The following is a 22,098-nucleotide window of genomic DNA, read 5'->3' on the forward strand; positions in this document are numbered from 1 at the left end:
CAGGAAATTTGGCAATGCAACAAGGGGAAGGGGTCTGGCTGAAAGGACGAGGGGGAGGGACCAGGGAAAGACTTTCTAATCTACAGAAATTGGAACCCTGAGATGTCAGTATTAGGATAAGGCAAACCCCAAACTCTGGTTATAAATCACTGTCTGCTGTGGCCCGTGCTGGGGCAGGAAGGGCCATGCCGCCTATAGAACATGTTGATACAAATTGGGTTAGTAGGTTTCCCAATGGCGGGAAGCCAAGAGGTGGCACAAAATGCAAAGGTTTCCGACAATCGGGCTCTTGGAACAACTTTAATATCTGGCTGGAAAGAATCATCTGAAGTTTGGAAATGTCAGCCTATAAATCTAGATTTTTTTTAAGCAAATGGGATATTTCAATTTCAATTTCCACTCAACAAGTACTTATTAAGTGCCTATTATAGGCATGGTTCTGTGCTGGATGCTGGACATACAAAGGCAAAATTCAGACACAGTCCCTTCCCTCTAGGAGCTGAAATTCTACTGGGGACGGAAAGACCACCGACATCTGGGGAATACTGGGCAAGCAAGGCTTTCCCTTGGGGGTGGTGCCTCAGCTGAGCCTTAGAGGACTCTAACATGTCTAAGAACTTTGATGCATTCCAGGCAAAGGCAAGAGGGTGGGATATGGAATGCTGAGTCTGAGGTGATTTGGGCTGGAATGTAGAATGTGTCAATAAAGTCTGGAAAATGGGTTGGATCTAGACTATGAATGATTATTTTTTGCATTGTACTTAAAAAATTTATTGATCTTTTGTTTTCATGTCACCTACACTTCCCAAAATACTTCCCTTTCCTCAGAGAGTCATCCCTTATAACAAAAAAGAGAGTAAAAGCAAGTTTAGCTTAAGTAATCAACATATTGAAAAAAGTCTGACCTTATATGCAGTGTTCCATGCCCACAGTCCTCCAACTCTGCAAAGAAGGGTGGAGCAGAGGGTCTTGGGAAGGACTTTAAATGACAAACTGAAGACTCTATTTTATCTTAGAGGCAACTGGGGGCTACTGGGACTTCTGGAAGTATGCTGAGAATTATCAACTCCTTTTCTCTGGGGCCAATAGAGCGTTGGTTTGGTTGGCTTCAAGCTATAGTGTTAAGACTCAACAGACAATCAGAGAATCTCAGAGTTGTTAGGGGCCTCAGGGGTGATCTTCTAGCCTAGTCACTATGAAAATCACAGATCCATGATAAAATATCCCTGACAAGTTGGAGGCTTATCTCTCCTTACATGTTTCTAGTACTGGGGAGTTTACTATCTTCCCTTAAAGTACTTCTGGAAAGCTGTTGTTAGGGGTACTGGTCTCCTAGTAGCCGTTCCTGTTTTCTTATCTCAAGGAAAATTTAGCTTCTAAGCTCATTTCTGAATGGGAGAATATAGAGGCCTATCAAGTCAGGCAAACGGGTAAGTGTTAATGACTCGAGCACAAAGGGATATTTGCTTGTTTAGTTGGCTTTCAGGGGGAGCAAGTGTTGGATGCCAGCTTCCTGTAACATTTCTCTAGTGTCTCTAACCTAATCTTTTCAGGAAACTTCACACACATACTAAGGCAGTATAGAAAACAGACTGAGAGTCAAAGGCTTGTATTCTGGTGCATGATCTTGGGTAAGTCCCTTTCCTTTGGGCCTCAGTTTTCTCCTCTGTCACATGAGGATCTTGACATAGACACCCTCTGGCAACTAACCACCAAATCCTCCCAAAGCCACTGCCTCCAGCAGGCTGGTTCTCTTCTCTGTCAGGATGCTATCACACACAAAGAAAAAACCCCAGTCAGGAAGCAGGTATAGAAAACAGTATTCTCTCCTTCCTACCTGGGGTCATTTCTTCACATGCCTTTGGTGTGTGTCCATCAGTATCTTCCATACACTGCGCTGTGGCTAGGATGTTCTTCAAATCATGGCTCCCAGGCAGGCAGTGGCCATACCCCCATCTCCTTAGATCCCCCTTCCCCTGATGAGTTTTTGTACTCACTCAATGCTATGACTTTTGTTGGGGGCTGAGGACCCATAGGTGAAAAATGACATAGAACTTACCATCAGAGAACTTCAATACAGTGTGAGGGTGGAGGGACAATATGGTATCAGCACAGATTTATTAAGTATTTACTATGTACACAAGTAAACAGAATATAAGACAGAATGGATAGTTATTCTCTTTCTTATTTATTTGGAACTTATGTCCTTGTTGCCTCCCCCATTAGAAGGTAAGGTCTTTTGCCTCAATCTTTGTCCTTGTATATCCAGTACCCAGCTAGCACAGTGCCTGGCATATACAGTAGGATATGCTGAAGAAATGCCTGAAGATGGATTGATAAAGGAGGTCCAGGCAACAGGTGAGGAGAAACTGGAAGAGAAAGAGCTCACACTCACATGGAGGGGGAGGAGTCATCAGGGATGATTTTGTGTAAGAGGTGTGTGATCAGATGATTTCTGGCTCAAGTTTATTTCCTATTTACTTAAGATAAGCCAGTCACATAACTAGCTAGAGGCTGCTAAATCAAACTAAGACATCAGCGGCAGCTCTGGGGTTACCTGGTTAGTTCCTGCTGTGCCTGTCTACAAATTCCAGCTTGTTAAGTGGAGTTCCAGTGTTTACTAGCTAGTTTTCTGTTTTACCCTAATATAGATCTTCCCTTACTACCATCTGTTCTTTGATGTTCAAATCATTATTTTTCCTTGTTAGCTTTTTGATATTCTATTGTACCCATCCTCCATGAGTGACCCAAACCTATACAATATAGTCTAATCCTGATGCTTGGTCTCACACGTTTGTTTGTACATCTGAGCATAATAAAGCTGAAGCCATACTCTGCATTGTAGATTTGGTGACTGATAGTAGTACTTAATCCATGTCCTCCCCCCATAATTTTATCACAGGTGGTACCTAAGCTATCATAAAGGAAAGGGCTTTAAGATATGCCGATGGAGAGGGCAGCAAAAAGTTCATTCCAATCATAGAAGACAGTAGGAGCAAAGGCATGGAGAAGGGTGAGGGCAGGATGAGCATGGGGGCATGCAGAGTAGAACAGAGTACAGGAGACAGGATAGTAGTGTGATATATGGGGGAAGACAAGGACATCCATATACTGCATATAGAATTAAGTATAATACAATATAACGTAATGCACTGTAATGTGAGCCAATGCAAATATAGCAAGTAATTTCTGGGAGGGGAGGCACTAACATCTAGGGTAATTAGGAAAGGTCTTTCTTACAGGAGTTAAGAAATATTTATTGTATTGTATTTTATGGTTAGCCAGACTTCACCTGAAGACCTCCTTTGACAGAAAACTAGCTACTTCCCAAGGTAACCCAACGCATTTTGGCAGTTCTGTCAAGTGGTTTTTCATATTAGTCAAAATGCGTTTCTCTGCAACACCTACCCTCCCATTCCTGGTTTCCATCTCTTAAGGCCAAGCGTAACAAGTCTTAACCCTCTTTCACATGACAGCCCTATATAAGGGAAGGACAGAGTTCATGTCCTCCCTTCTCTAGGCTAAATAACTCCAGTTCCTTCAAATGATCCTGGTACTTCCTTCTCTTCAATTCTTGCCCCACTGAGGCATCTAACCTGTATGACTTGAAGTTCAGCAAAGCCAATTTGACATTTACCATTTCCTCTGGTCACAGAGGGTCATGTGGGGGCTTCCTTGTGCTATCCCATTAAAGAGGCAGAAAGGGACACCCAGGAAGCATGATTTTTCCCTCTGGTCAAGTTGGCTGTGATCTTTTAACTTCGTTACTTTGCAACGGAGGGCCCTGCTACCAAGCTGGGTGGTCCTGTGAAGTGCCTAGTTCAAGCCCTGGCTGAGTGTCCTGTAGAGAAATTATTTGGGGCTTTGTAGAAATCTCTAGTTGTGACTTCCGTGGCCTGTTGGCTTTGGAACTCTACACAGTAATAAAAAGCATTCTCATTCTTAGGGTTTGATGGATTATGGCAGGAGGGGAGGCTTTTTTCACAATTACATGATGATAGACTGAGGGCAAGTGTCATCCTCAGTGGGCATTATTAGAAGGCCAAGGATGGGGAGTGATTTGCTTATGGTCATGTATCTGGAAACCTGAACCCAAGGCTCCTAACTACAAATCCCATGTTCTTTCCATGGTACCTTGGGGACTACATCTAGCAATCTATGCAGCATTCTGTCCCTGGTCGTGTAGTCCTTCACTTCTATGACATGAATAGAGAGATATGGTTTATTGGCTGTCCTTGACGACTTTGGCTAGTTTTCCATTTATGTAGTGTTCAACTTCCTGTTAATTATCTTTTCATCTACACTACTGTATTCATGTGCAGATTCTTCTTTTCATTCTGCTTATTTTCTTCTCCATTAATCTTACCGTGTTTCTCTGAATTCCTCATATTTGCCATCTCTCACTGCACAATAAAACTATCACATTCACATACCACAGGTAGTTTTTTTTTAGTCATTTCTAATCTATGGACACTCTATTTCTAATTCTTCACTAGCATAAAGAGAACTGCTATGACCATTTTGGCACATACTGGATCTTTGTTTCTGTCTTTGACTTATCAGAGGTATATGCCCAAATAGTGGGTTCACTAAGTCAAAAAGTATGGACAGTTAGTTACTTTTCTTGCATAATTCTATTTTCCAGAATGGCTAGACCAATGGGCAGTTCTAATAACAGCATATTAGAATACCTATCTTGCCACAGTACCTCCAACACTGACCATTTCTAGTTTTTGGTCATCTTTGCCAATTTGTAGGGTATGAGGTGAAATTATATGAGCTGGCTCGTTTGCCTTTCTCTTACTATTAGAGATTTGGAGCATGTTTTCACATGACCATCTGTAGTTTGCAATTCTTCTTTTGGAAATTTCTTGTTGATTATCTCTTGGGAAATTACAAATTTATGCCATATCTGGATATCAGGCTGTTTTTTTTCAGCTGCAGCTCATATTTAATTGTAAAGTAGTTTAAACTAGAGCCCCATGGGCTAGAAATGCACTAGCCACCTCTTTTACCTCTACTAAAAGGAAGCCCTGTGCCAGAATGTTCTCCTAGAGCAGCTGACAGGAAGAAATGGCTTCGCTTTTTTAGAGTGGGAGGACACGTGTAGCTCATTCATGCTACTGGGAGAGGAGCCTGGGAACATGTAGGCAAATGCCTAATACTCCAACCTTGCATTTGCATAATGTACTTTTAAAAACCTTTCACGCATATTGTCTCTTTGGATTTTTTATAATAAGCACAAGATATAAAAGTGCAGGGACTAATCTCTCCACTTTGCAGACTGGGAAACTTTACAGGTCCCAGAAAGGCTGTATGATGTGGGTTGTAAGATCACAACACAACATGGTATAGAAGAAAGAGTGCTAGATGTAGAGTCAGGAGACCTGAGTCCAAGTTTGGGTTCAGACACTTACTGTGTTACTTTGGACAAATCCTTTCCATCTCTGAGCCTCAAAACTCTCCCCTTTAAAGGGGGCTAAGGATACTCATGCTGCTGATCTTGGAGGGTTGCTATGAGGAAAGAACTTTGCAACCCTCAAAGTATTAGAGAAGAGGGTGCTACCATCATCATTGAGATGGGAATGACCAGCAGATGACCATGGCAGGGTTGGCTCCCAAATCCTAGCCTCTTGACCTTTTGAGGAAATCCTGTGAATAAGTCAGGGAACACAGGAGAGGCATTCATCAAGTTCAAGCTAAAGGAGAGGCTGAGCTAGGGCAAGAATGCTAGGATGTGCTTCTACAAGCCTGAGAAATGTTAGAAACCCAGATCTAAGAATCAGAATCGAGTCACATGAGTAGAATTGTACCCTAGGTTGGAGGAAGGGAACCAGCTTTGGAGTGAATCTCTACAAGGACTTATCCATGTGGTTTGAGAGGTTCAAGTCTGACTAAAGTGTGCCTCATGGCTTCCATGGATCTGTGAGCTCTTCAGTGTGAGGCTCCAGGCTGCTGAACATCCATGTCTGGGTACCCATGAAGTACTTGCACTAGCTATCTGCTAGCTCTCTCTGTTGCTATGGGACTGGCCCACCTTCTTTTCTGAACCTGCATTTTCTGGTGACTTCTAGTTACTTCTTGTACTTAAGTTATTCTAAGCTTATTTATATCCACTGTGTCTCTATTGTCTCTTGGGGCACCCACAGCTCTACTGTTCAGAGAACATCATGTTCCATGATTTGTAACTATATAGCAGCATCACCAGAAGAATACTGCTGCTTATCAATACCAAGTTAAGGCTCAAAACAGGGAGATGTATGTTTGACCAAAGTGTTGGCCACTGTCATGAAGGATGTCCTGTGCAGTCTAAAGAGGAGAAGGATTTCCTGTGATCCTCCTGTGACTTACTATTCATGGGTAGCACTGTTGATTATATCAAACCCCAAAACACAACAGAACCTCCTTGATGAGATTCACAATCACTCAAGAGTTTAGCTTAATAATCTATACAGGACAAAACAAGTGGAAAAATGCCCCCATTGCCTAGACCATCATACAGTTCAATAGATACTCCATTGAGTTAGTCCATCAGTATATCCATCTTGAGCAGGTATTACAGATTAATGATGAGCTGGGCTCAGAATCGAATGAATAAAAGGAAGATAGGAGGCTGTATTGTTTTTTTTTTGTAAGTCAGGCAGAATCTTAAAGGATTACAAGCTGCTCCTTGATACTAATTCTCAGCTTTTTGTTTTTTGAACATATAATTCTTCCGAGTAAGAGATTGTCCAGAATAGCAGAGAGGGTAAAGATTTGGATGGATTGAGTGGAGAGAATTGGGCTCTTCAGCTCCAAAGGCTTGGATCCAAGGGTCAGCTCTGCTTTTACTAGCAGTCTGACCCTAGGCAAGTCCCCTCCCTTCTCTGTTTCCTCATCTGCCCAATGAGACTAACAATATCCTACCTACCACGTCCATCATGGGGTACTGAAATGTGACAAGATATGTGGATGTACTTGGTAAAGATAAAGTATTATACAAGTATTAGCTACTGACATCCATTTCTGTAAGATTGAGGTTAATATGTGTTTTTCCAGCAACCCTCTTGATGAAAACAAACCTTTCCACCTCTTCATTTTTCAACTCCAATTTCGATCACATACATCCCTGTCATATTCAGAGGGGTCATACGGAAAATATCACTCTGGCTTCAGTGTACACAAAGGTTATCTTTAATACAAAATTAGAGTAAGCGCAGCGGAAAGGGTCTCCCCAAAGGAGCATAGCCAGTTTGGTGCCCTGGGTAACTAGGCAGTGTCCACATGTAACTGCCAGGACCCTTGAATAAATAAATCATTAGACCTCCCATCTCTACAGCACTTTAAAATGGACAAAACATTCTCTTTGAAACCGCCCTGTGGGGTAAGTATCACCCCCATCTTACACAAGAGAAATCCCAGAATTATAGAGTTTCAGAGTTGGAAAGGACCTCAGCGTCATCTAGTCCAACTCATACCTAAAAAAGAATTCCCTCAACAACGTTGCTTAGCCCCTGCTTGAAGCCTTCCAGTGAGGGAGGGAGGCCCATTCCATTTTGGGACAGCTCATTATTAGGAAGTAGGGGTGTCTCTCTTAAATCAAGCTGAAATTGGCCTCTCGGCAACTTCCCTCCCCTCTCCCCCCGTTCCTAGTTCTGCCCTTTGAGGCCAAACAGAACAAATCCAATTTCTCTTCCACATCAGTCCTTCTAACGCTTGGGGACAGTGGAGTCTTCCTTTCTCTAGGCTAACCATTCCCCCATTTCTTTAACCTTTCCTCATCTTGCCTGGACTCGAGGCCATTCATCATCCTGGGTGCTCTTCTCTGGAGACTCTACCTTATCAATGTCTTTCCTAAATTAAGATGACCTGCCCAAGGCCACACAGCTTGTCAGTGGCAGAGACAGTACCTGAACCTAGATTTCCTGCTCCAAATCGAGTGATCTTTTCACTACATCACGTAAATATGATAGAGAACTGATCAAATTAAGCCCAGGGTATTCATTATCACTGGTATTAATGACAAGGTATTAATGATCACACAGGCCTCACTGGCTCAGAGAGGAGGAGACTTGGCACGATGCTGGCCCTGTTCCCACCACCAAGCTTTCTGTTCAGTGGAATGGACTCGACATAAGCCAAGTGTGTTTATGACCTTTTTAGTGTTGGAAGGTTGGAGCACGGGACAAGTCAAAACATGCATCTTATGGCATTTCCATAGGGCTTTGTGAGTATGGAGGCAGGCCACTATTTAACTCCCAGCTAACTTCCCAATCAATAGGTTGTTAAGGGATAGGAGGTAAAGAGAATAAAAGTTACCAACCTCAGCTTGTTTGCACCACACACTGATGTTCTTACGCTGGGCTTTGGTAAAATGGTCCCATGCTTTCTGTTTGGAGGCAGAATGGTAAACAGCCACTATCTGCTCAACTGTAGAGTGAGGCCAGAGGTTGCACGGAGCCGGAATATCATCCAGAGAGGGCAGCAGAGAGGAGCAAAGGAGAGAGAGAGAGAGAGAGAGAGGAGAATCAGGCAGATGGCTTGCTGAACCCGTTTGTTACACTCCCCTATTCTTGTGGGCTAGCCCATGGCCATGTTCAGCAAAGGAGGCCTCAGAAAAGGGGGCTAGGAGCACTGCCCCATCAGTAGCCAACTGGAAGTAAGGGAACTTGAGAAATGACTGTGGAATATGTTCTGATGAGATAGTGGTGTGACATTGGATGAGTCCCTTTCTGTCAAAGAGCTTCAGTTTCCTCATTTATAAAATGGGGAGAGTAACCCTCAAATTGCCTAATTCACAGGGGTACTGTGAGGAAAAATGTGCGGAAAACTTGAAAGCCAAGCCAAGTTGGTAAGATTCGTGACAACTTGAGGAGGAGGGAACACTAGAGCAGCAGAGGGTGATTGCAGAATGGGGGAGCTGGAAAGGCCATCTGCTTAGGGCTCATTGGCTTTCTCACTGAAACAGGCCTTAGAGCTCAATCTTAGGAGCTGGGATGGCACCATCACACTGCCTGACAAACAACTGGAGAACTGAAGTAAACTTCAGGAAAAGAAACTGAGGCCCAGGTGGGAAAAGGGACTTGCCCAAGGTGGCAAAGCCAGGAATGGAACCCAGGGCTTTTAGAGAAGTCATCTCTCTTGTTGTTGGCTTTTTTATCTTTGTCTCATCTAAAGTAGAAAGGTTACCTGTAGTGAGCCATGAGATGAGACGAGAAAGAGAGGAAGGGAGAGATGAGAAGAAAAGAGAAGAAGAGGAGAGAAGAGGGGGAGTGGAGAAGATGGAAGGGAGGAGAGAGGGGAGAGACAGAGAGACAGGAGGGAGGGAGAGAAAAATCAAAACAGAGAGACAGATTCCACGGGCCAATTGGTCACATTAGTCCTTCTAAGTACAGTTGGGTACTTCCTGTTTTTAAACACATTATACCCCAAACCCCAGCTCTCTCTCTTCACCAGCTCCCACCTTCCAAAACAGATGGATTTGATCCCAGGCCCCCCTCAACAAGCTGGTTGAAATGGTGAACTGGTTTGTCAGGAAGGAAACTTGCAGAAGTGCATCATGGGAATGCTTTGTGGGACTCATTAAAGGGTATCTGGGGAAATGGGGTCAACTTTTAGACTGCTCATTCGGAAGCACTGTAGTGTCCACAGAAAGTAAACCAGTGGCCATGGTGGGACAACCTAAAGGTCTCTGTTCCTCAACTTATCCTGATATTGTTTTGTTCTTTGTCTTTGCATGCCCAGTGCCAGGCACATGGCAGGCTTGTTGTCTGACTGACGGGTTGATCAAATGCTTTCTCTTACTGCTTCCTTCCTCTGTGGGCTTGGACACTTCTGGAGTCCATGCCCATATTTGTTACCAGACAACAGAAAATCCACAGCAAGTCAAATAACACCTGTCACAGGATGTGGACAGTACTCGGGCAAAGGGAAACTTGCATGCTTAAAAAACACCTCTCTAAGAGTCTCTGGGGGAATGGATCCCTCCCTGAAAAGCCCTGTTTCTCCTCCATTCAGAAACTGTTTAAAACATGTTTCATTCCTTCAAGGAGCCATGATTCTATTAGTATGAGGATTCCTTCCACTCAAGGAGCTGGCAACCCTGTGATGTTTTAGGAAATGGTCCCCAGGAGTTGTTGTGGCTGGACTTGACTTTAGAGCTGTGTTTCTCTGTAGAAATGGACAACTCATTTCCTCTCCAGTGGTGTCTCCCATGCTCCATAAGGGAGGCCAGAGGGAAGGAAGCTCAGGGTCAAAAGCAGAAGCATCCCACTCAATCAATCACTTTGTCCAAGGTCACTGTGTGGCCCACTAAAGGAGTCCCTGCAAGCCTATCAGAAGGTAATGACCTCAAAGGCTGATGCCCTCCCTTGCCCTTGGTGACCAAATTTGGAACTCACCTCCATGGAGGGCGGTGGTTGTCAACTGACCTCAAGCATAGATGAGAGTGCAAACAAATGGCACAGGGAGGGACCACCATAATGGTCTGAGGTAGATGTACCACAGAGACTCCATTCAGGAGATGATCTTGCTTTTACACTTGGGGAATTGACACCATTACTTGAGTAACTAACTTGAGTAACTAATTGATTCAATTGTCTTGCGCAACTAATGGAATGAGTCAGCTGGGAAGGAATTAAGTGAGCTGGCTCACGATCTCAGAACACATATATTGTTTCTGTGCCAACTCAAAAAGATGAGTGATAGAGTGCTGTTCCCTCCCCCGTCCTCCCCCAGAGCACAACTCACATTGGACAAGGATCCCAGCCAGGGCCTGCTTGAACTTCTCCTTGGCCTCCTCCATCCCCTTCTCATGAGCTGCCTTCTCGTTGACCAGGCGGCGGATATGGTTATTGGCCGACTGGATCATGGAATAGAAGTTGTTGGCGCTTCGCCGGTTCACCTCACCACGCTCTATCCAGGTCAGCAGTGTTTGCACTGCTTCAGAGAATGTGGAATCATCTGAGGAAAAGGGAGAATCCTTTGAGTCATCCCAGCTGGTCAGGTCCCAACCTGTCCATTTCCCCAACATGCTGGCTCCTCCAGGGGTTCTCTTAGCAGGGGTTCTCAAAAGCATGGTTGCCACCCCCCTTTCTTCCTTCTCATAGGAGTTTTACAAAAGTGCTGCTGGAGAGAGGGTCATTTCTTCTTTTTAAGGGGTAGGAATAGGGACTGGACCTAACTCCTGGATGAGAAAACTCTCTACTAGTGCAGGTTGGCAGCTTATAGTCTAGGTGCTAGTTGCTTTGAACACTGAAAGATCAGATGCCTTACATAGGGTCACATGGCCCTAGTGTGATTATATTCACAAGAAGGGACCTTGAATCAGGTCTTCCCAGCTTGAAGACAAGCTCTCTGGCCACTATGCCATATTTGCTTTCTTTTGACAAAATCTTTCCCAACACTGAAGTTTTACACATTTCCTAGTGTTGCTCTATTTGGGCAAAATTCATATGTGGGTTATCAGGGAATTTTTCCATCCTATAATCCTGTGACTTGATGTACATCAATATGGCCCAAGATCAATGACTTTCTCAGTGTGGACACTGTCCTTCCTCTAACTCCTGACATAGATTGCAACCCCTCTGAGTCTTGGCAGATGGTCTTAAACGAGCTACTATGGCTGAGAAAAGGGCCATCACCCAGTGGACAGGCCATCGTTCTGGTGAAGGGCCTGTCAATCATCATTCATTGATTAAGCTTCAGGCATTGGGCTCTGTGCTTGACCTTCATAGATTCAGATTCTAGCAATGATTCAAATATGAAAATGAAAACCTTTATTCTGATTTCACGTAGCTGTGGAGTGGATGCAGGCCTTAAAAAATGGGGCCCTATGGTACATAGGTTTTTCTTTACTTTTAAAATTCTGGAATTCTCTGCTTCTACTTGAAGGCCTCTAAGAAATAGCTAATATTTCTCTAATGCATTAAGGTTTCAGAAGTGCTTTCCTTAAGAAGGAGGTAGCCCAAGGACTACCATACCCATTTCATAGAGGAGGAAAGTGAGGCCCAGAGATGTCAAGGTGACTAACTAGTTAGGGGCAAGGCCTATACACTTTCCAATGATGCTGAGGAGGTCGTGTCTCTTTGGATACTGCAGTCAAGGTAGCCTGGTACCTACTGGGAGTCTCCATAGTCACCATACTCTGAAGAAAGGAGATAGCCATTCTTGGGGGCCAAAGAAACTCCTACTTCTAGCTGGTGTGAGGTCAGGCTGTGGAGGAAACAGAGAAGTCCTTTGGAAAGAGGGGTCTACTGGTCCTAGGCCACAGCAAAAATTTACTAAAGTGGGGAGGTATGAAACCAGCTACTCCTCCTCCCTGAGGGACACACTTGATATGGGGGAACGTTATCCCTTGGGGGAAATGAAGGACCTGAGCAAGAGTTGGAGCTACAGCTAGAAGGCCCCTGAGAAGTCATCTAACCCAACACCTTCACTTTACAGATGAAGACCCTAAGGTGCAGAGAAGGAAAGACACTTGGCCTCACTTACACAGATCATAAATGGCAGAGTTGAGATCTAAACTCCACATCCAGGGCTGCTCTTTCCACTGCATTACTGCTGTTCCTCAAGTTATAAGCTATAATCCATTGGGGATAAACCGAGCCCCAAGTCTCCAGCATGGGAAGGGCCTATCCCTTATGGGAGGACAAAGAACTTAGCTCATTTGTGCAAGAAAAGCATTCAAGGAACATTCATTTGTGGCCAACTGTGTGCAGAGCACAGTGGGCATCGTGTTGGAGGAGAAATAAAATTTAGAAAAGACAGGGTTCCTGTCCTATGGAGTTTATAATCAACTAGGGTAATAGAATGCATACAGATTTTTTGTTGCTCAATTGTTATCCAGTTGTGTCCAACTCTTTATGATCCATTTGGGGATTTCTTGGCAGAGATAGTGGAGTGGTTTGCCATTTTCTTCTCCAGCTCATTTGACAGTTAAGGAAACTGAGACAAACAGGGTGAAGTGACTTGCCCAGGGTCACACAGCTAGTAAGTATCTGAAGCCAGATTTGAACTCAGGAAGAAAAGTCTTCCTGACTTCAGGCCTGGTGCTCTATTCAATGCAATACCACCTAACTGCCCTGCATACACACATATATACATACACAAACATATATGTATATATGCACACACAGACACATATATAGTGCAGGATAAGTAGGCTGCTAGGTGGCACAGTGCATGGAGGACTGGGCCTAGAGTCAGGAAGACCTGAGTTCCCGATCTGGCCTCAGACACTTATCAGCTATACGACCCTGGGCAAATCACTTATTTCTGACTACCTCAGTTTCCTCATCTGTAAAATGGGGACAACAACAACACCTACCTCCCAGGGTTGTGAGCATCAAATGAGATACTACTGGTACATTGCCTGGCACACAGTAGAGGCTATATAAATGTTAGTTATATGTTTATCAGAGAGGGCATGAACAAAGGACTACCAGAGCTAAGTTGATTATAGATTATAGATCTGGAAAGGACCTTCAATATAACCTAGCCTAGGCCCATCATTTTGTAGATGAGGAAACTGGGGATAGAAGTGCTTAAGTGACTTGTCCAAGCTCACACACCTAGTAAGTAGCAGGCTTGAAGAGGAAGGTCATTTTCAACACTGGAAAGGATAGGGGTAGCTAGGTGGTGTAGTGGATGCAGCACAGGCCTTGGAGTCAGGAGGACCTGAGTTCAAATCTGGCCTCAGATACTTACTAGCTGTGTGACCTTGGGAAAGTTACTTAATCCTGATTGCTTCCAAAAACACAAACCACTGGAATGCAACAGGGAAGGCTTTCATAGTTGGGTTTTAAGGAACAGAGACCAGATCTGGGATGTCATTGGTATAGGGAACTCTCAGATCAGGAGGAAACTCTCATTACCAATACAGGTCAGCACCTTCTCCATAATCTCTAGTCCTCAAGGTCTCCCTAGAATGCTGAAAGTGACTTGCCAAGGGTCACACTGGCAGGCTGTGTCAGAGACAGGGCCTGAACCTGGGGCTACCTGGCTTCAAAGTCAGCTTTCTACCCATTATACCAGGCTATTCTGCCAGGGCAAACTTACTGTAAAGTAAGGGATGAAGACCTGAAGAGGCAAAGGGCAGGGGGAACCATTCTAGTAATCGGAAAAGAATGATGAGAGAGGACCCAAAATATGCTTGGAGGAAAGAAAGGGCTTTAAGACTTTAAAGTGCCCACAAACATCAGCCATTATTACCATATTCATCATTAATAACAGAGCAATTAATTCATTCTAATTAATCCATAACGTTCCTAACAAAGTGTTATCCAGTAGAGCTGGAGTATACAGGACATAGCAGACACTTAGAAAGACTGAAATAGAAAGGCAGGCTGGTTCCAGGTTGCAGAGAACCTTGAATGCCAGGCAGAGGAGCCTGAATGGAACTCAGGAAGAAATAGGGAGCCACTGCAGATGTGTGAGCCAAGGAGTGACACGATTTTGATGGGGAAAAGCAATGAGATTGGGTATCTTCAAGGTCATGTTCTTTGCTAAAATGGGAGATGGCCATGTGTAAAAAGAGGCTTTACCTTTCAGCTTCTCAGCCACAATGCTGCATTCGTGGTCTGAATAATGAACAACAGGAGGGGGAGATGGAGGCCGGAAGCGCTCTTCTTCCATGCGGCGGCGGTGGCGCTCCTCCCGGGCCAGCATGCGCTGCTTACACTCCCATTCATACAAGTCATCCCGGGCCTGGGCAAAATCCACGTGGAGGCGGCCGGTGTCCTTCTTGTCAGTGCTTGAGCCCAAGCGGATTCGATATCCTGATGGCCAGGATGGAGAGAAGGGGAGAGGGCAAAAGCAGTTTAGCATAGAACTGGTACCCACCTACAAGTATGTGCAGAACTGGGCAAGTTTTGGAGAATTACAGCAACCACAGCATCATCCCCATTTTGAAGATGAGAAAACTGAGCCTCAGAAGCTTGCTTCCAAGGTCACATGACTAACTGATGGCAGAGCTAGGATTCAAATCCAGGACTCCTGATTCATTTCACTATATTATGCAGCCGCCTTTTATTAACTCCCCTCCAGCCTGATGGCTAAGGTTCCTTCCACCTCTAAAAGACTGGGACTCTATGGGACACAGTGGGACTCTAGGCTGGATTAAAAACGGATCTTTGGTTTTTTGCAGGAAGGCTGTGATGGTCACAGAAGCTCCAAGCACAAAGGGCTCACAGTGACTGTACCTGAACAAGTATCCCTGGCACAACATTCCCAAGTGGGCATCAGGCCTATGCTTGGGACCCTCTGGGGGAGGCAGTTCCCATTCCACTTGCACACAGTTTTCATGGGAGGAAGTTTTTCCTTTTGCTTCTTGGTACCTTTGCTCCCCACTTCAGATGCTTGGGGGAAGCAGGAGTGTCCCCCCATCCCCCTGGAGTCTTCTCTTTGCAAGGCCAAACATCCCATCTCACGTCCTTTCAACAGATGCCATGATCTCAAAGCTTTTAATTCCTCCTTGTCATCCTCTTATACATGCTCCCGGCTTGAAATGTGACACCTCCTTCCAACAGAAAACTATATTCCAGATGTGTTCTGATCAGGACAGAGTACAGTGGCACCATCACCCTGGTGCCCTATTATCTGGGGGATGCTGACATCACCATCCAGGTAAGAGGGCTTTTTCCCTCCTTCGATTTTCCTAGAGCTCTTCTTTACTCCCCTCCCATTGTGCAGTATAGATCATATCCTGTCCACAACCCTGATTAGAGCAGAGGCAGTTGGTATAGCAGAAGCAGCAATGGAACCGGAATTTGAAAAAACATGGAATTGAATCCCATGTCTGATCCTGATCTGTGGTATCAGTCACATACCTAGCCACTTTGAGTCTTAGTTTTTTTTTCTGTAAAATGGGTACAATAATAGTCCTATACCTGGATATGCTAGAAAGATCATTGGGCCTGTGGTCAGAAGACTGCTTCCTATCCCAGCTCTGCCATTTACAAGCTTGGTGACTTTGAGTAAGTCATAAAATTGGGGTATAAGTGAGCTACTGCCTGCCACTCCCTTCCAGATACCTGTGGAAGAATCCTATATCGTGATATTTAATCTGAATAAATGCAAAGTTAAAAAACCGATGACAACAATATGCCTAGATGTAGGATGGTGGGGATGTCCAGGCAGATTGTGTGCAACAGATCTGGGAGCTTTAGTGAACTGTGAGCTCAACATGAGCAGTGGTGGGAGGTAGCAGCCCAAAGTCATTGACATCAGGATGTGCATTCAGAGCTAGGGAAACGACTCTGGTCATGGAGTACCAGATTCAGTCATGGAGGCCCCATTTTAGACTGGACAGCATCCAGAGGAGCCCAACTGGCTTCTCTGCAGCATTTCCTCAGTCTAACAGTGGCACTGATTTCTCTCACATTTTGTAGCTTACAAAGTACTCTCCTCCATTACAAATCCATGAGGCAGGCAGTACAAGTATTGTTTAACCCATTTAGTTTAGGGGGAAACTGAGACCTCAAAAAGGATCAGAGCATCCTAAAGATAGAAGGGACCTCAGAGGCCTAGATCTAGACGGTAGATAAATGACTTGCCCAAAGTCACCAAGCTTGTAAATGGCAGAGCTGGGATAGGAATTGGTTTTCTGGCCCCAGGTCCGATTATCTTCCTAGCATATCCAAGTGCAGGACTATTATTATACTCCTTTTACAGATGGGCATGCATCTGTATGTATTTATTTACAACCCCATCATTTTATGGCAGAAGAAACTGAGGCCAAGGGAGGGAAACGCACTCACCCCAAGTCACCCAGTTAGCAAGGGGCAGAGCTGGGATTGGAACTTGGATTCCAAATCCAGTGTCATTTCTACTATATCATGCGGCCTCTAATGTGAATCTCCAGATGTCAACAGAGGTTCGTGAGTGGGGATGGAGAACACAAAAGCAGAGGGAAGGGGGCTGGCCAGGTCAATAAACTGGAAAGAATCCCTGGAGAAGAGGTGGGAAAACTTCCCACAAACCATCCCTGCAGCAAACGGACAGATGACCCCCCACGGTGATCCCCCCCACTAGGTGATCAGTGACCACAATCATTAGGCTGCAGACACCTACCAGAGAGGTAGAGGGCTTTGTCCACCATGTACTCTTCAGCAAAGCGAATGTGGCAGAAATTTTTCTTGCTTTTTCGGATGGCAATGATTTCCCCACATGGTTCAAATACTTCCAAGATGATCTGCTCTGTTCCATTCTCTGGAAGACCTCCTACAAAGACTGTTTTGCATCCTGGGGGTCTTTCTCGGGTTGCAGGTGGTGGAAGATCTAAAAAGAATGAAAACAGTGGTTGGAATGAAAATGGATGCTCAAGACAGCCCCCCTCTACCAAGGGACCAAGAGGCTCACAAGGATTGGCCCCCCACTGGGACCCACAGTGTTAATTCACAGAATCTCTGAATCAAATGGAATCTCATTTCTTCCTACATCTGTGACTTTTGGCAAGTCACTTCACCTGGATTGCCTTGGTTTCTTTGCCTGTAAAATGAAAGTATCAGCCTAGGTAATCTCTAAAAGCCTTTCATTTGATAATCCCATGACCCTATGATCATCAAAAAGCTGCCAAGTATGAATTAGGAGACTAATTCTAGGCATTTATAGAGCACCTACTACCTACTTACCAGGCATTGTACCAATATTATCTCATTTGATCATCTCAACAACCCTGGGAAGTAGTTGCTGTTATTGTCCCTGTTTTACAGATGAGCGAACTGAGGCAAAAAGAGATTAGGTAACTTTCTCAGGGACACACATCTAGTAAGCATCAGAAGCTGGGTTTGAACTTAGGGGACTCTAAGTCCAGCGCTCTGTCCACTATGCCACCAGTTGCCAGACTGGAGGTTTGGTAGAGTCTAACAACGACACAGCAATAACAACTGGCATTTCTATAACACTTTACATCTATTGCCTCCTTTGAGGTCCACAACCCTCCTGCTTGTATCCCCAACACCTAGCATTGTGCCTGGCACATAGTAGGTACTTAAATACTTGTTGGTTGGCTGACTTAAGAAACTTCTTTTTGGTTATGTGTTGGCAGGCTTATGAGAATATCATCTGGTTCCAATCCTAAATCTGAACCACCAGACTGGACTGGGGTTGGGTTTGGCCAGAATAGGGTGGAAAATGGTTCTTAATTATCTCTGTCCCACAACCCTGCACACAGTAGGTGTTTAATAAATAGTTGTTGAATGAATGAGCTCACATAACACTTGGCCCCTTCCAAATGCACTGTATTATAATTGTTCATGTTGGGGTCTTACCCTGCTATAGAGCTGGGAGTTCCATGAAGGCAAACACACTCACCCCATTGGGTTTAACGTTGGTTTTGGTAGCTGGTTTACTGGAGCAAATTCCAGTCTGCTTGAGGGGTAAGATACAATCTGGAATATGCAAGGAGGAAAAGGGAGATCCAGACAAAGTTCTTAAATAAATACAGAGGGGAAGAGACATGGCTTTCAGGTAAGAGGATCAGTGAAGGCCTCAGAGAGGAGGTGGTACCTGAGTTACATCTTGAAGGAAGCCTTTGAAGAGCTTGGGACTGCCTGGAGCCTGGCATGTTGCCAGGAACACAGTAGGTGCTTAATCAATGGCTGTTAAAAAGAATGAATGAAGGAAACAAGCTTGTTGGGGAAAATTGCTTAACTCTGGTGAGAGAAGTTTGCTGAACTGAGTCACTCTGAATCTGCTTTGGGAGATAATTCTCCAGCTTCATAATGTACTTTCTACCCACTCAGGCAGTATTCAGGGGTTGTCAAGCCTGCAGATTCCCCTGCCACTGTTTATAGGTATCAAAGTGTTTCTAGTCAAAATTCTTGACTGTAGCTCATCAAGAAGAGGTGTGTGGGTTACTAGGTTTTCTGGATGTAGGTTTTAGATCTGCAAGGATTGATTCTGTGTAATTCAGTCTTTTCATTTAGCTCTTGCCAGGACTCAGCTACAGATTTTTAAAGAGCTTTGGTCTCAAATGAAAGAGCAATGAATTCCTGGGCCTTGCTGTAAATGAGGAAGCTCAGGGAGGTCAATATAAGTGCCACCCCAAGTCATGGGGTCAGAGGGAGGCCAGGTGAGAAAAGTGAATTGGAGGAAGGGGGAAGTGACTTCCCCACAGTCACATTGCAAGATTTGAAACCAAGACCTTCTTGATTTCATTGGAATCGAAATTGAAGCCTATTTCCATTACGCTGGCAATGAGGGTGAGGATAATAATAATGTCTAACATTTATACATAGCACTTTAAGCACTTTGCAAAGTGCCTTACAAACATTCTCTTATTTTATCCTTGTAATAATCCTGAGAGGTAGGTGCTATTATTATCCTCGTTTTACAGATGAGGAAACTGAGGCAGACAGCAGTGAAGTGGCTTGCTTAGGGTCACAAAGCCAGCTGGTATCTGAGGCCAGATCTGAAATCAGTCCAATGGTCACCTAGCTACTATGTTTATATCCCCACACTTGTATTTTCAAAATCAATTCATCAGACATTTAAACAACTCCTATGAAATGTGGAAACCTGGTAACCATGAGGCACACCAAGATGAAAATGCCAGACCCTGCCCCAAGGGAGCTCACAGTCTACTTGGAGGATAAGATACAAGCTGGAATATGTGAGGAGGAAAAGGGAGATCTGGACAAAGTCCTCTAATAAATCCAGAGAGGAAGAGAGATGGCTCTCAGGTGAGGAGATTGGGCAAGGCCTCAGAGAAGGGGTGGTACCTGAGTTGAGTCTTGAAGGAGAACAGTTTCAATAGGTAGAGATGAGGAGCAGGAAGATACATTAAGGTGAGTAATAATAGATGTTGCATTGTTTTTCCGTTGTATCCGGCTTTTGGTAACTCTATTTGTGGTTTCCTTGGCAAAAATACGAGTGGTTTGTCACTCGCTTCTCCAGCTCATTTTACAGAGGAGGAAGCTGAGGTCAACAGGGTTAAATGATTTGTCTAGAGTCCCATAGCTACGAAGTGTCTGAGGCTGAATCTGAACTCAGGTTTGAACTCATGGTTTAGGCTGGGTGCTCTATCTACTGTACCTCTAGCTGCCCCTGGCACAGTTATTGTTATTAATAGGATTCTAGATTTAGAGCTAGAATGGACCTCAGAAGTCAGGTCCAACCCCTCCACTTTACAGATGAGGAAACTGAGGCCCAGGGAAATCAAGCAGGTAGTAGCAGAGTTGATATTGAAACTGAATTGAGGCCAGACCAGACCGGGCCAGGCCGGGAAGGAATAGAAGTGATCTGGATAGGAATGACAGAATAGGAGAGTAGCACAGCTAGGTCCTGGTTAGTGCAAATGACGAATGGTGTGAAGTGGCAGCCTGCATTTGAATTTGCACTATTCGGAACTGTAGTTCTGTAAATTGCAGATGTAATTTACACCCAGGCCAATAGACGAGGATGATTGCAATTGCGGGGGGGGGGGGGGTGGGGGGGGGGTGGGGGGGGGTGTGTGTCAGTGAGTAAGGAGAGGGGCTGGCTAGCCAAAGGGAAAGGCCCTTGCTTGAGCAGTCAACACTCAGCCAATGACAGGGCAGGAAGAATGAACTGACCTCAAAATTCTAATCTGCCTGTTTGTGTCATGGAATGTTGGTATGACAGCATAAGGTTGCTATGGTAATATAGGCCCTCACAAAGCAGCCCCCCATAACTGTCTCCCCTAGACTCCCTTCGGAGGCACTACAGGCAGGGAAGTGAGTAAAAAGGGCAGCAGCATCGCCCTCACCTCATACCCTTCACAAGCAGCCTTAGAACCTCCAAGATGGTGTCAGCACAGCAACGGACAGGGAGAGGAGACGGCCCAGAGGTGCCCTGGCCCAACGAACATCCATGGGGACATTTCCAACGCTCCCCCCACAGTGGTGCTGATGGCACAGGTGATGCTGGAGGAAGATCGATGCCCATTCCAGTGGCCAATCCAAGGTGTTTCCGAGCCCCTCCTGAGGAAGCCCGAAGAGTTCCAGCCAGTGGAGATGACAGAACGCAAACAACTGGACATCGCAGGGGACCACTGCCCTTTCTAAACAGAAGACGCGGAGCATTTGCTGGTGGAGGAGATGGAAGACATAGAGGACTGCCCAACTTAATGGCCATGCCTAGGTGGCCTCAGGCCCTCATTAATGGCCTCCAGGGAGCATTAGGTGGTGGAGGGGATGATGGGACTAGATAAAGACGTTTACATTTATGAGCCTTCTTTCCTAGATATTTTCAGGTCTTCCTTAATAGAGTAATCTATTAAATTAAATTTAATATAGCACTCTTGGTTTCTAACAACAAAAACATTCTGCCCCAATCAGTTTTAATCAGCCTATCAAATTCCTCTGGGAATTTGGTAAGTTGATAAACATCTGTTAAGTGCCTACTATGTGCCAGGCACATAGTAAGTGCTGGGGATGTGAAAAGAGGCCAAAGACAGCTCTTGCCCTTGAGGAGTTCCCAACATAACAGAAGTAAGTAATCCCATATCCTTCCACTAATAGAAGATCACTTAAGAAGGGAATTAGAGGAGGGTGTGGGGAGGGAACCACGTGATTCTAGTGGAATAGGTCAAAGGGCCCTTGGGGATTATCTAGGCTAGAGATCCTTAACCTGAGGTGTGTGGCTAGATTTCAAGGTATCCCTGGATTTGGAACTTCCTTCAATTGGATAAATACTTCATTATAATTGCTAACCTTATTCCGCAAAGGGATTCACAGCACAAAAAAGATTAAGAACCCCTGATATTCAGCCCCCTCATTTTACAGAAAAGTAAACTGAGGCCCAGGGTAGGATATGATTCCCCTAGGGTGGGTCACATAGATAACACAGTAAGAACATCTCAGATGTAAATGCTGCCTTACTGGGAACTTTCAAGCGAGTTTTCCAAACTCCAGAATGATACCATCAGTCTATTTTGGATGATGGGATCCTGGTGGAATTTAGGTGGTGGGATGGTGGCAAGGAAGCTGGGTCACAAATACTAATGCCTACTTTTCCTTCCCTGAGGCAGATGATCCAACCTTGATTTCAGTCTCCACCTGCAGGAGGTAACCCCAAGCCCTTCACTGGGGAGTCACTAATATCCGATCTTTTAAGGATGGAGGGGAGGTGAACTTGACCCAGGAGACCAGAGTTACCCAA

At 44.8% G+C, this 22,098-nt stretch overlaps 1 protein-coding gene across 10 annotated transcripts in view; it reads right to left on the reverse strand.

Annotated features, from left to right (window-relative positions):
* Positions 1-22,098, reverse strand: part of ENOX2 (ecto-NOX disulfide-thiol exchanger 2) — a 364,798-nt gene that overhangs the window by 32,288 nt on the left and 310,412 nt on the right. For all 10 annotated transcript variants that reach the window (XM_072626223.1, XM_072626225.1, XM_072626224.1 and 7 more), the window contains 4 exons: positions 17,050-17,256; positions 14,523-14,756; positions 10,729-10,941; positions 8,303-8,409 (listed from right to left, as the gene is read on the reverse strand). In XM_072626223.1, coding sequence (XP_072482324.1) covers positions 8,303-8,409; positions 10,729-10,941; positions 14,523-14,756; positions 17,050-17,256 — 761 coding nt within the window. The remainder of the gene's footprint in view (positions 1-8,302; positions 8,410-10,728; positions 10,942-14,522; positions 14,757-17,049; positions 17,257-22,098) is intronic.

The sequence above is a fragment of the Notamacropus eugenii genome, chromosome X (assembly GCF_028372415.1).
Source record: "Notamacropus eugenii isolate mMacEug1 chromosome X, mMacEug1.pri_v2, whole genome shotgun sequence".
Taxonomy (NCBI): Eukaryota; Metazoa; Chordata; class Mammalia; order Diprotodontia; family Macropodidae; genus Notamacropus; species Notamacropus eugenii.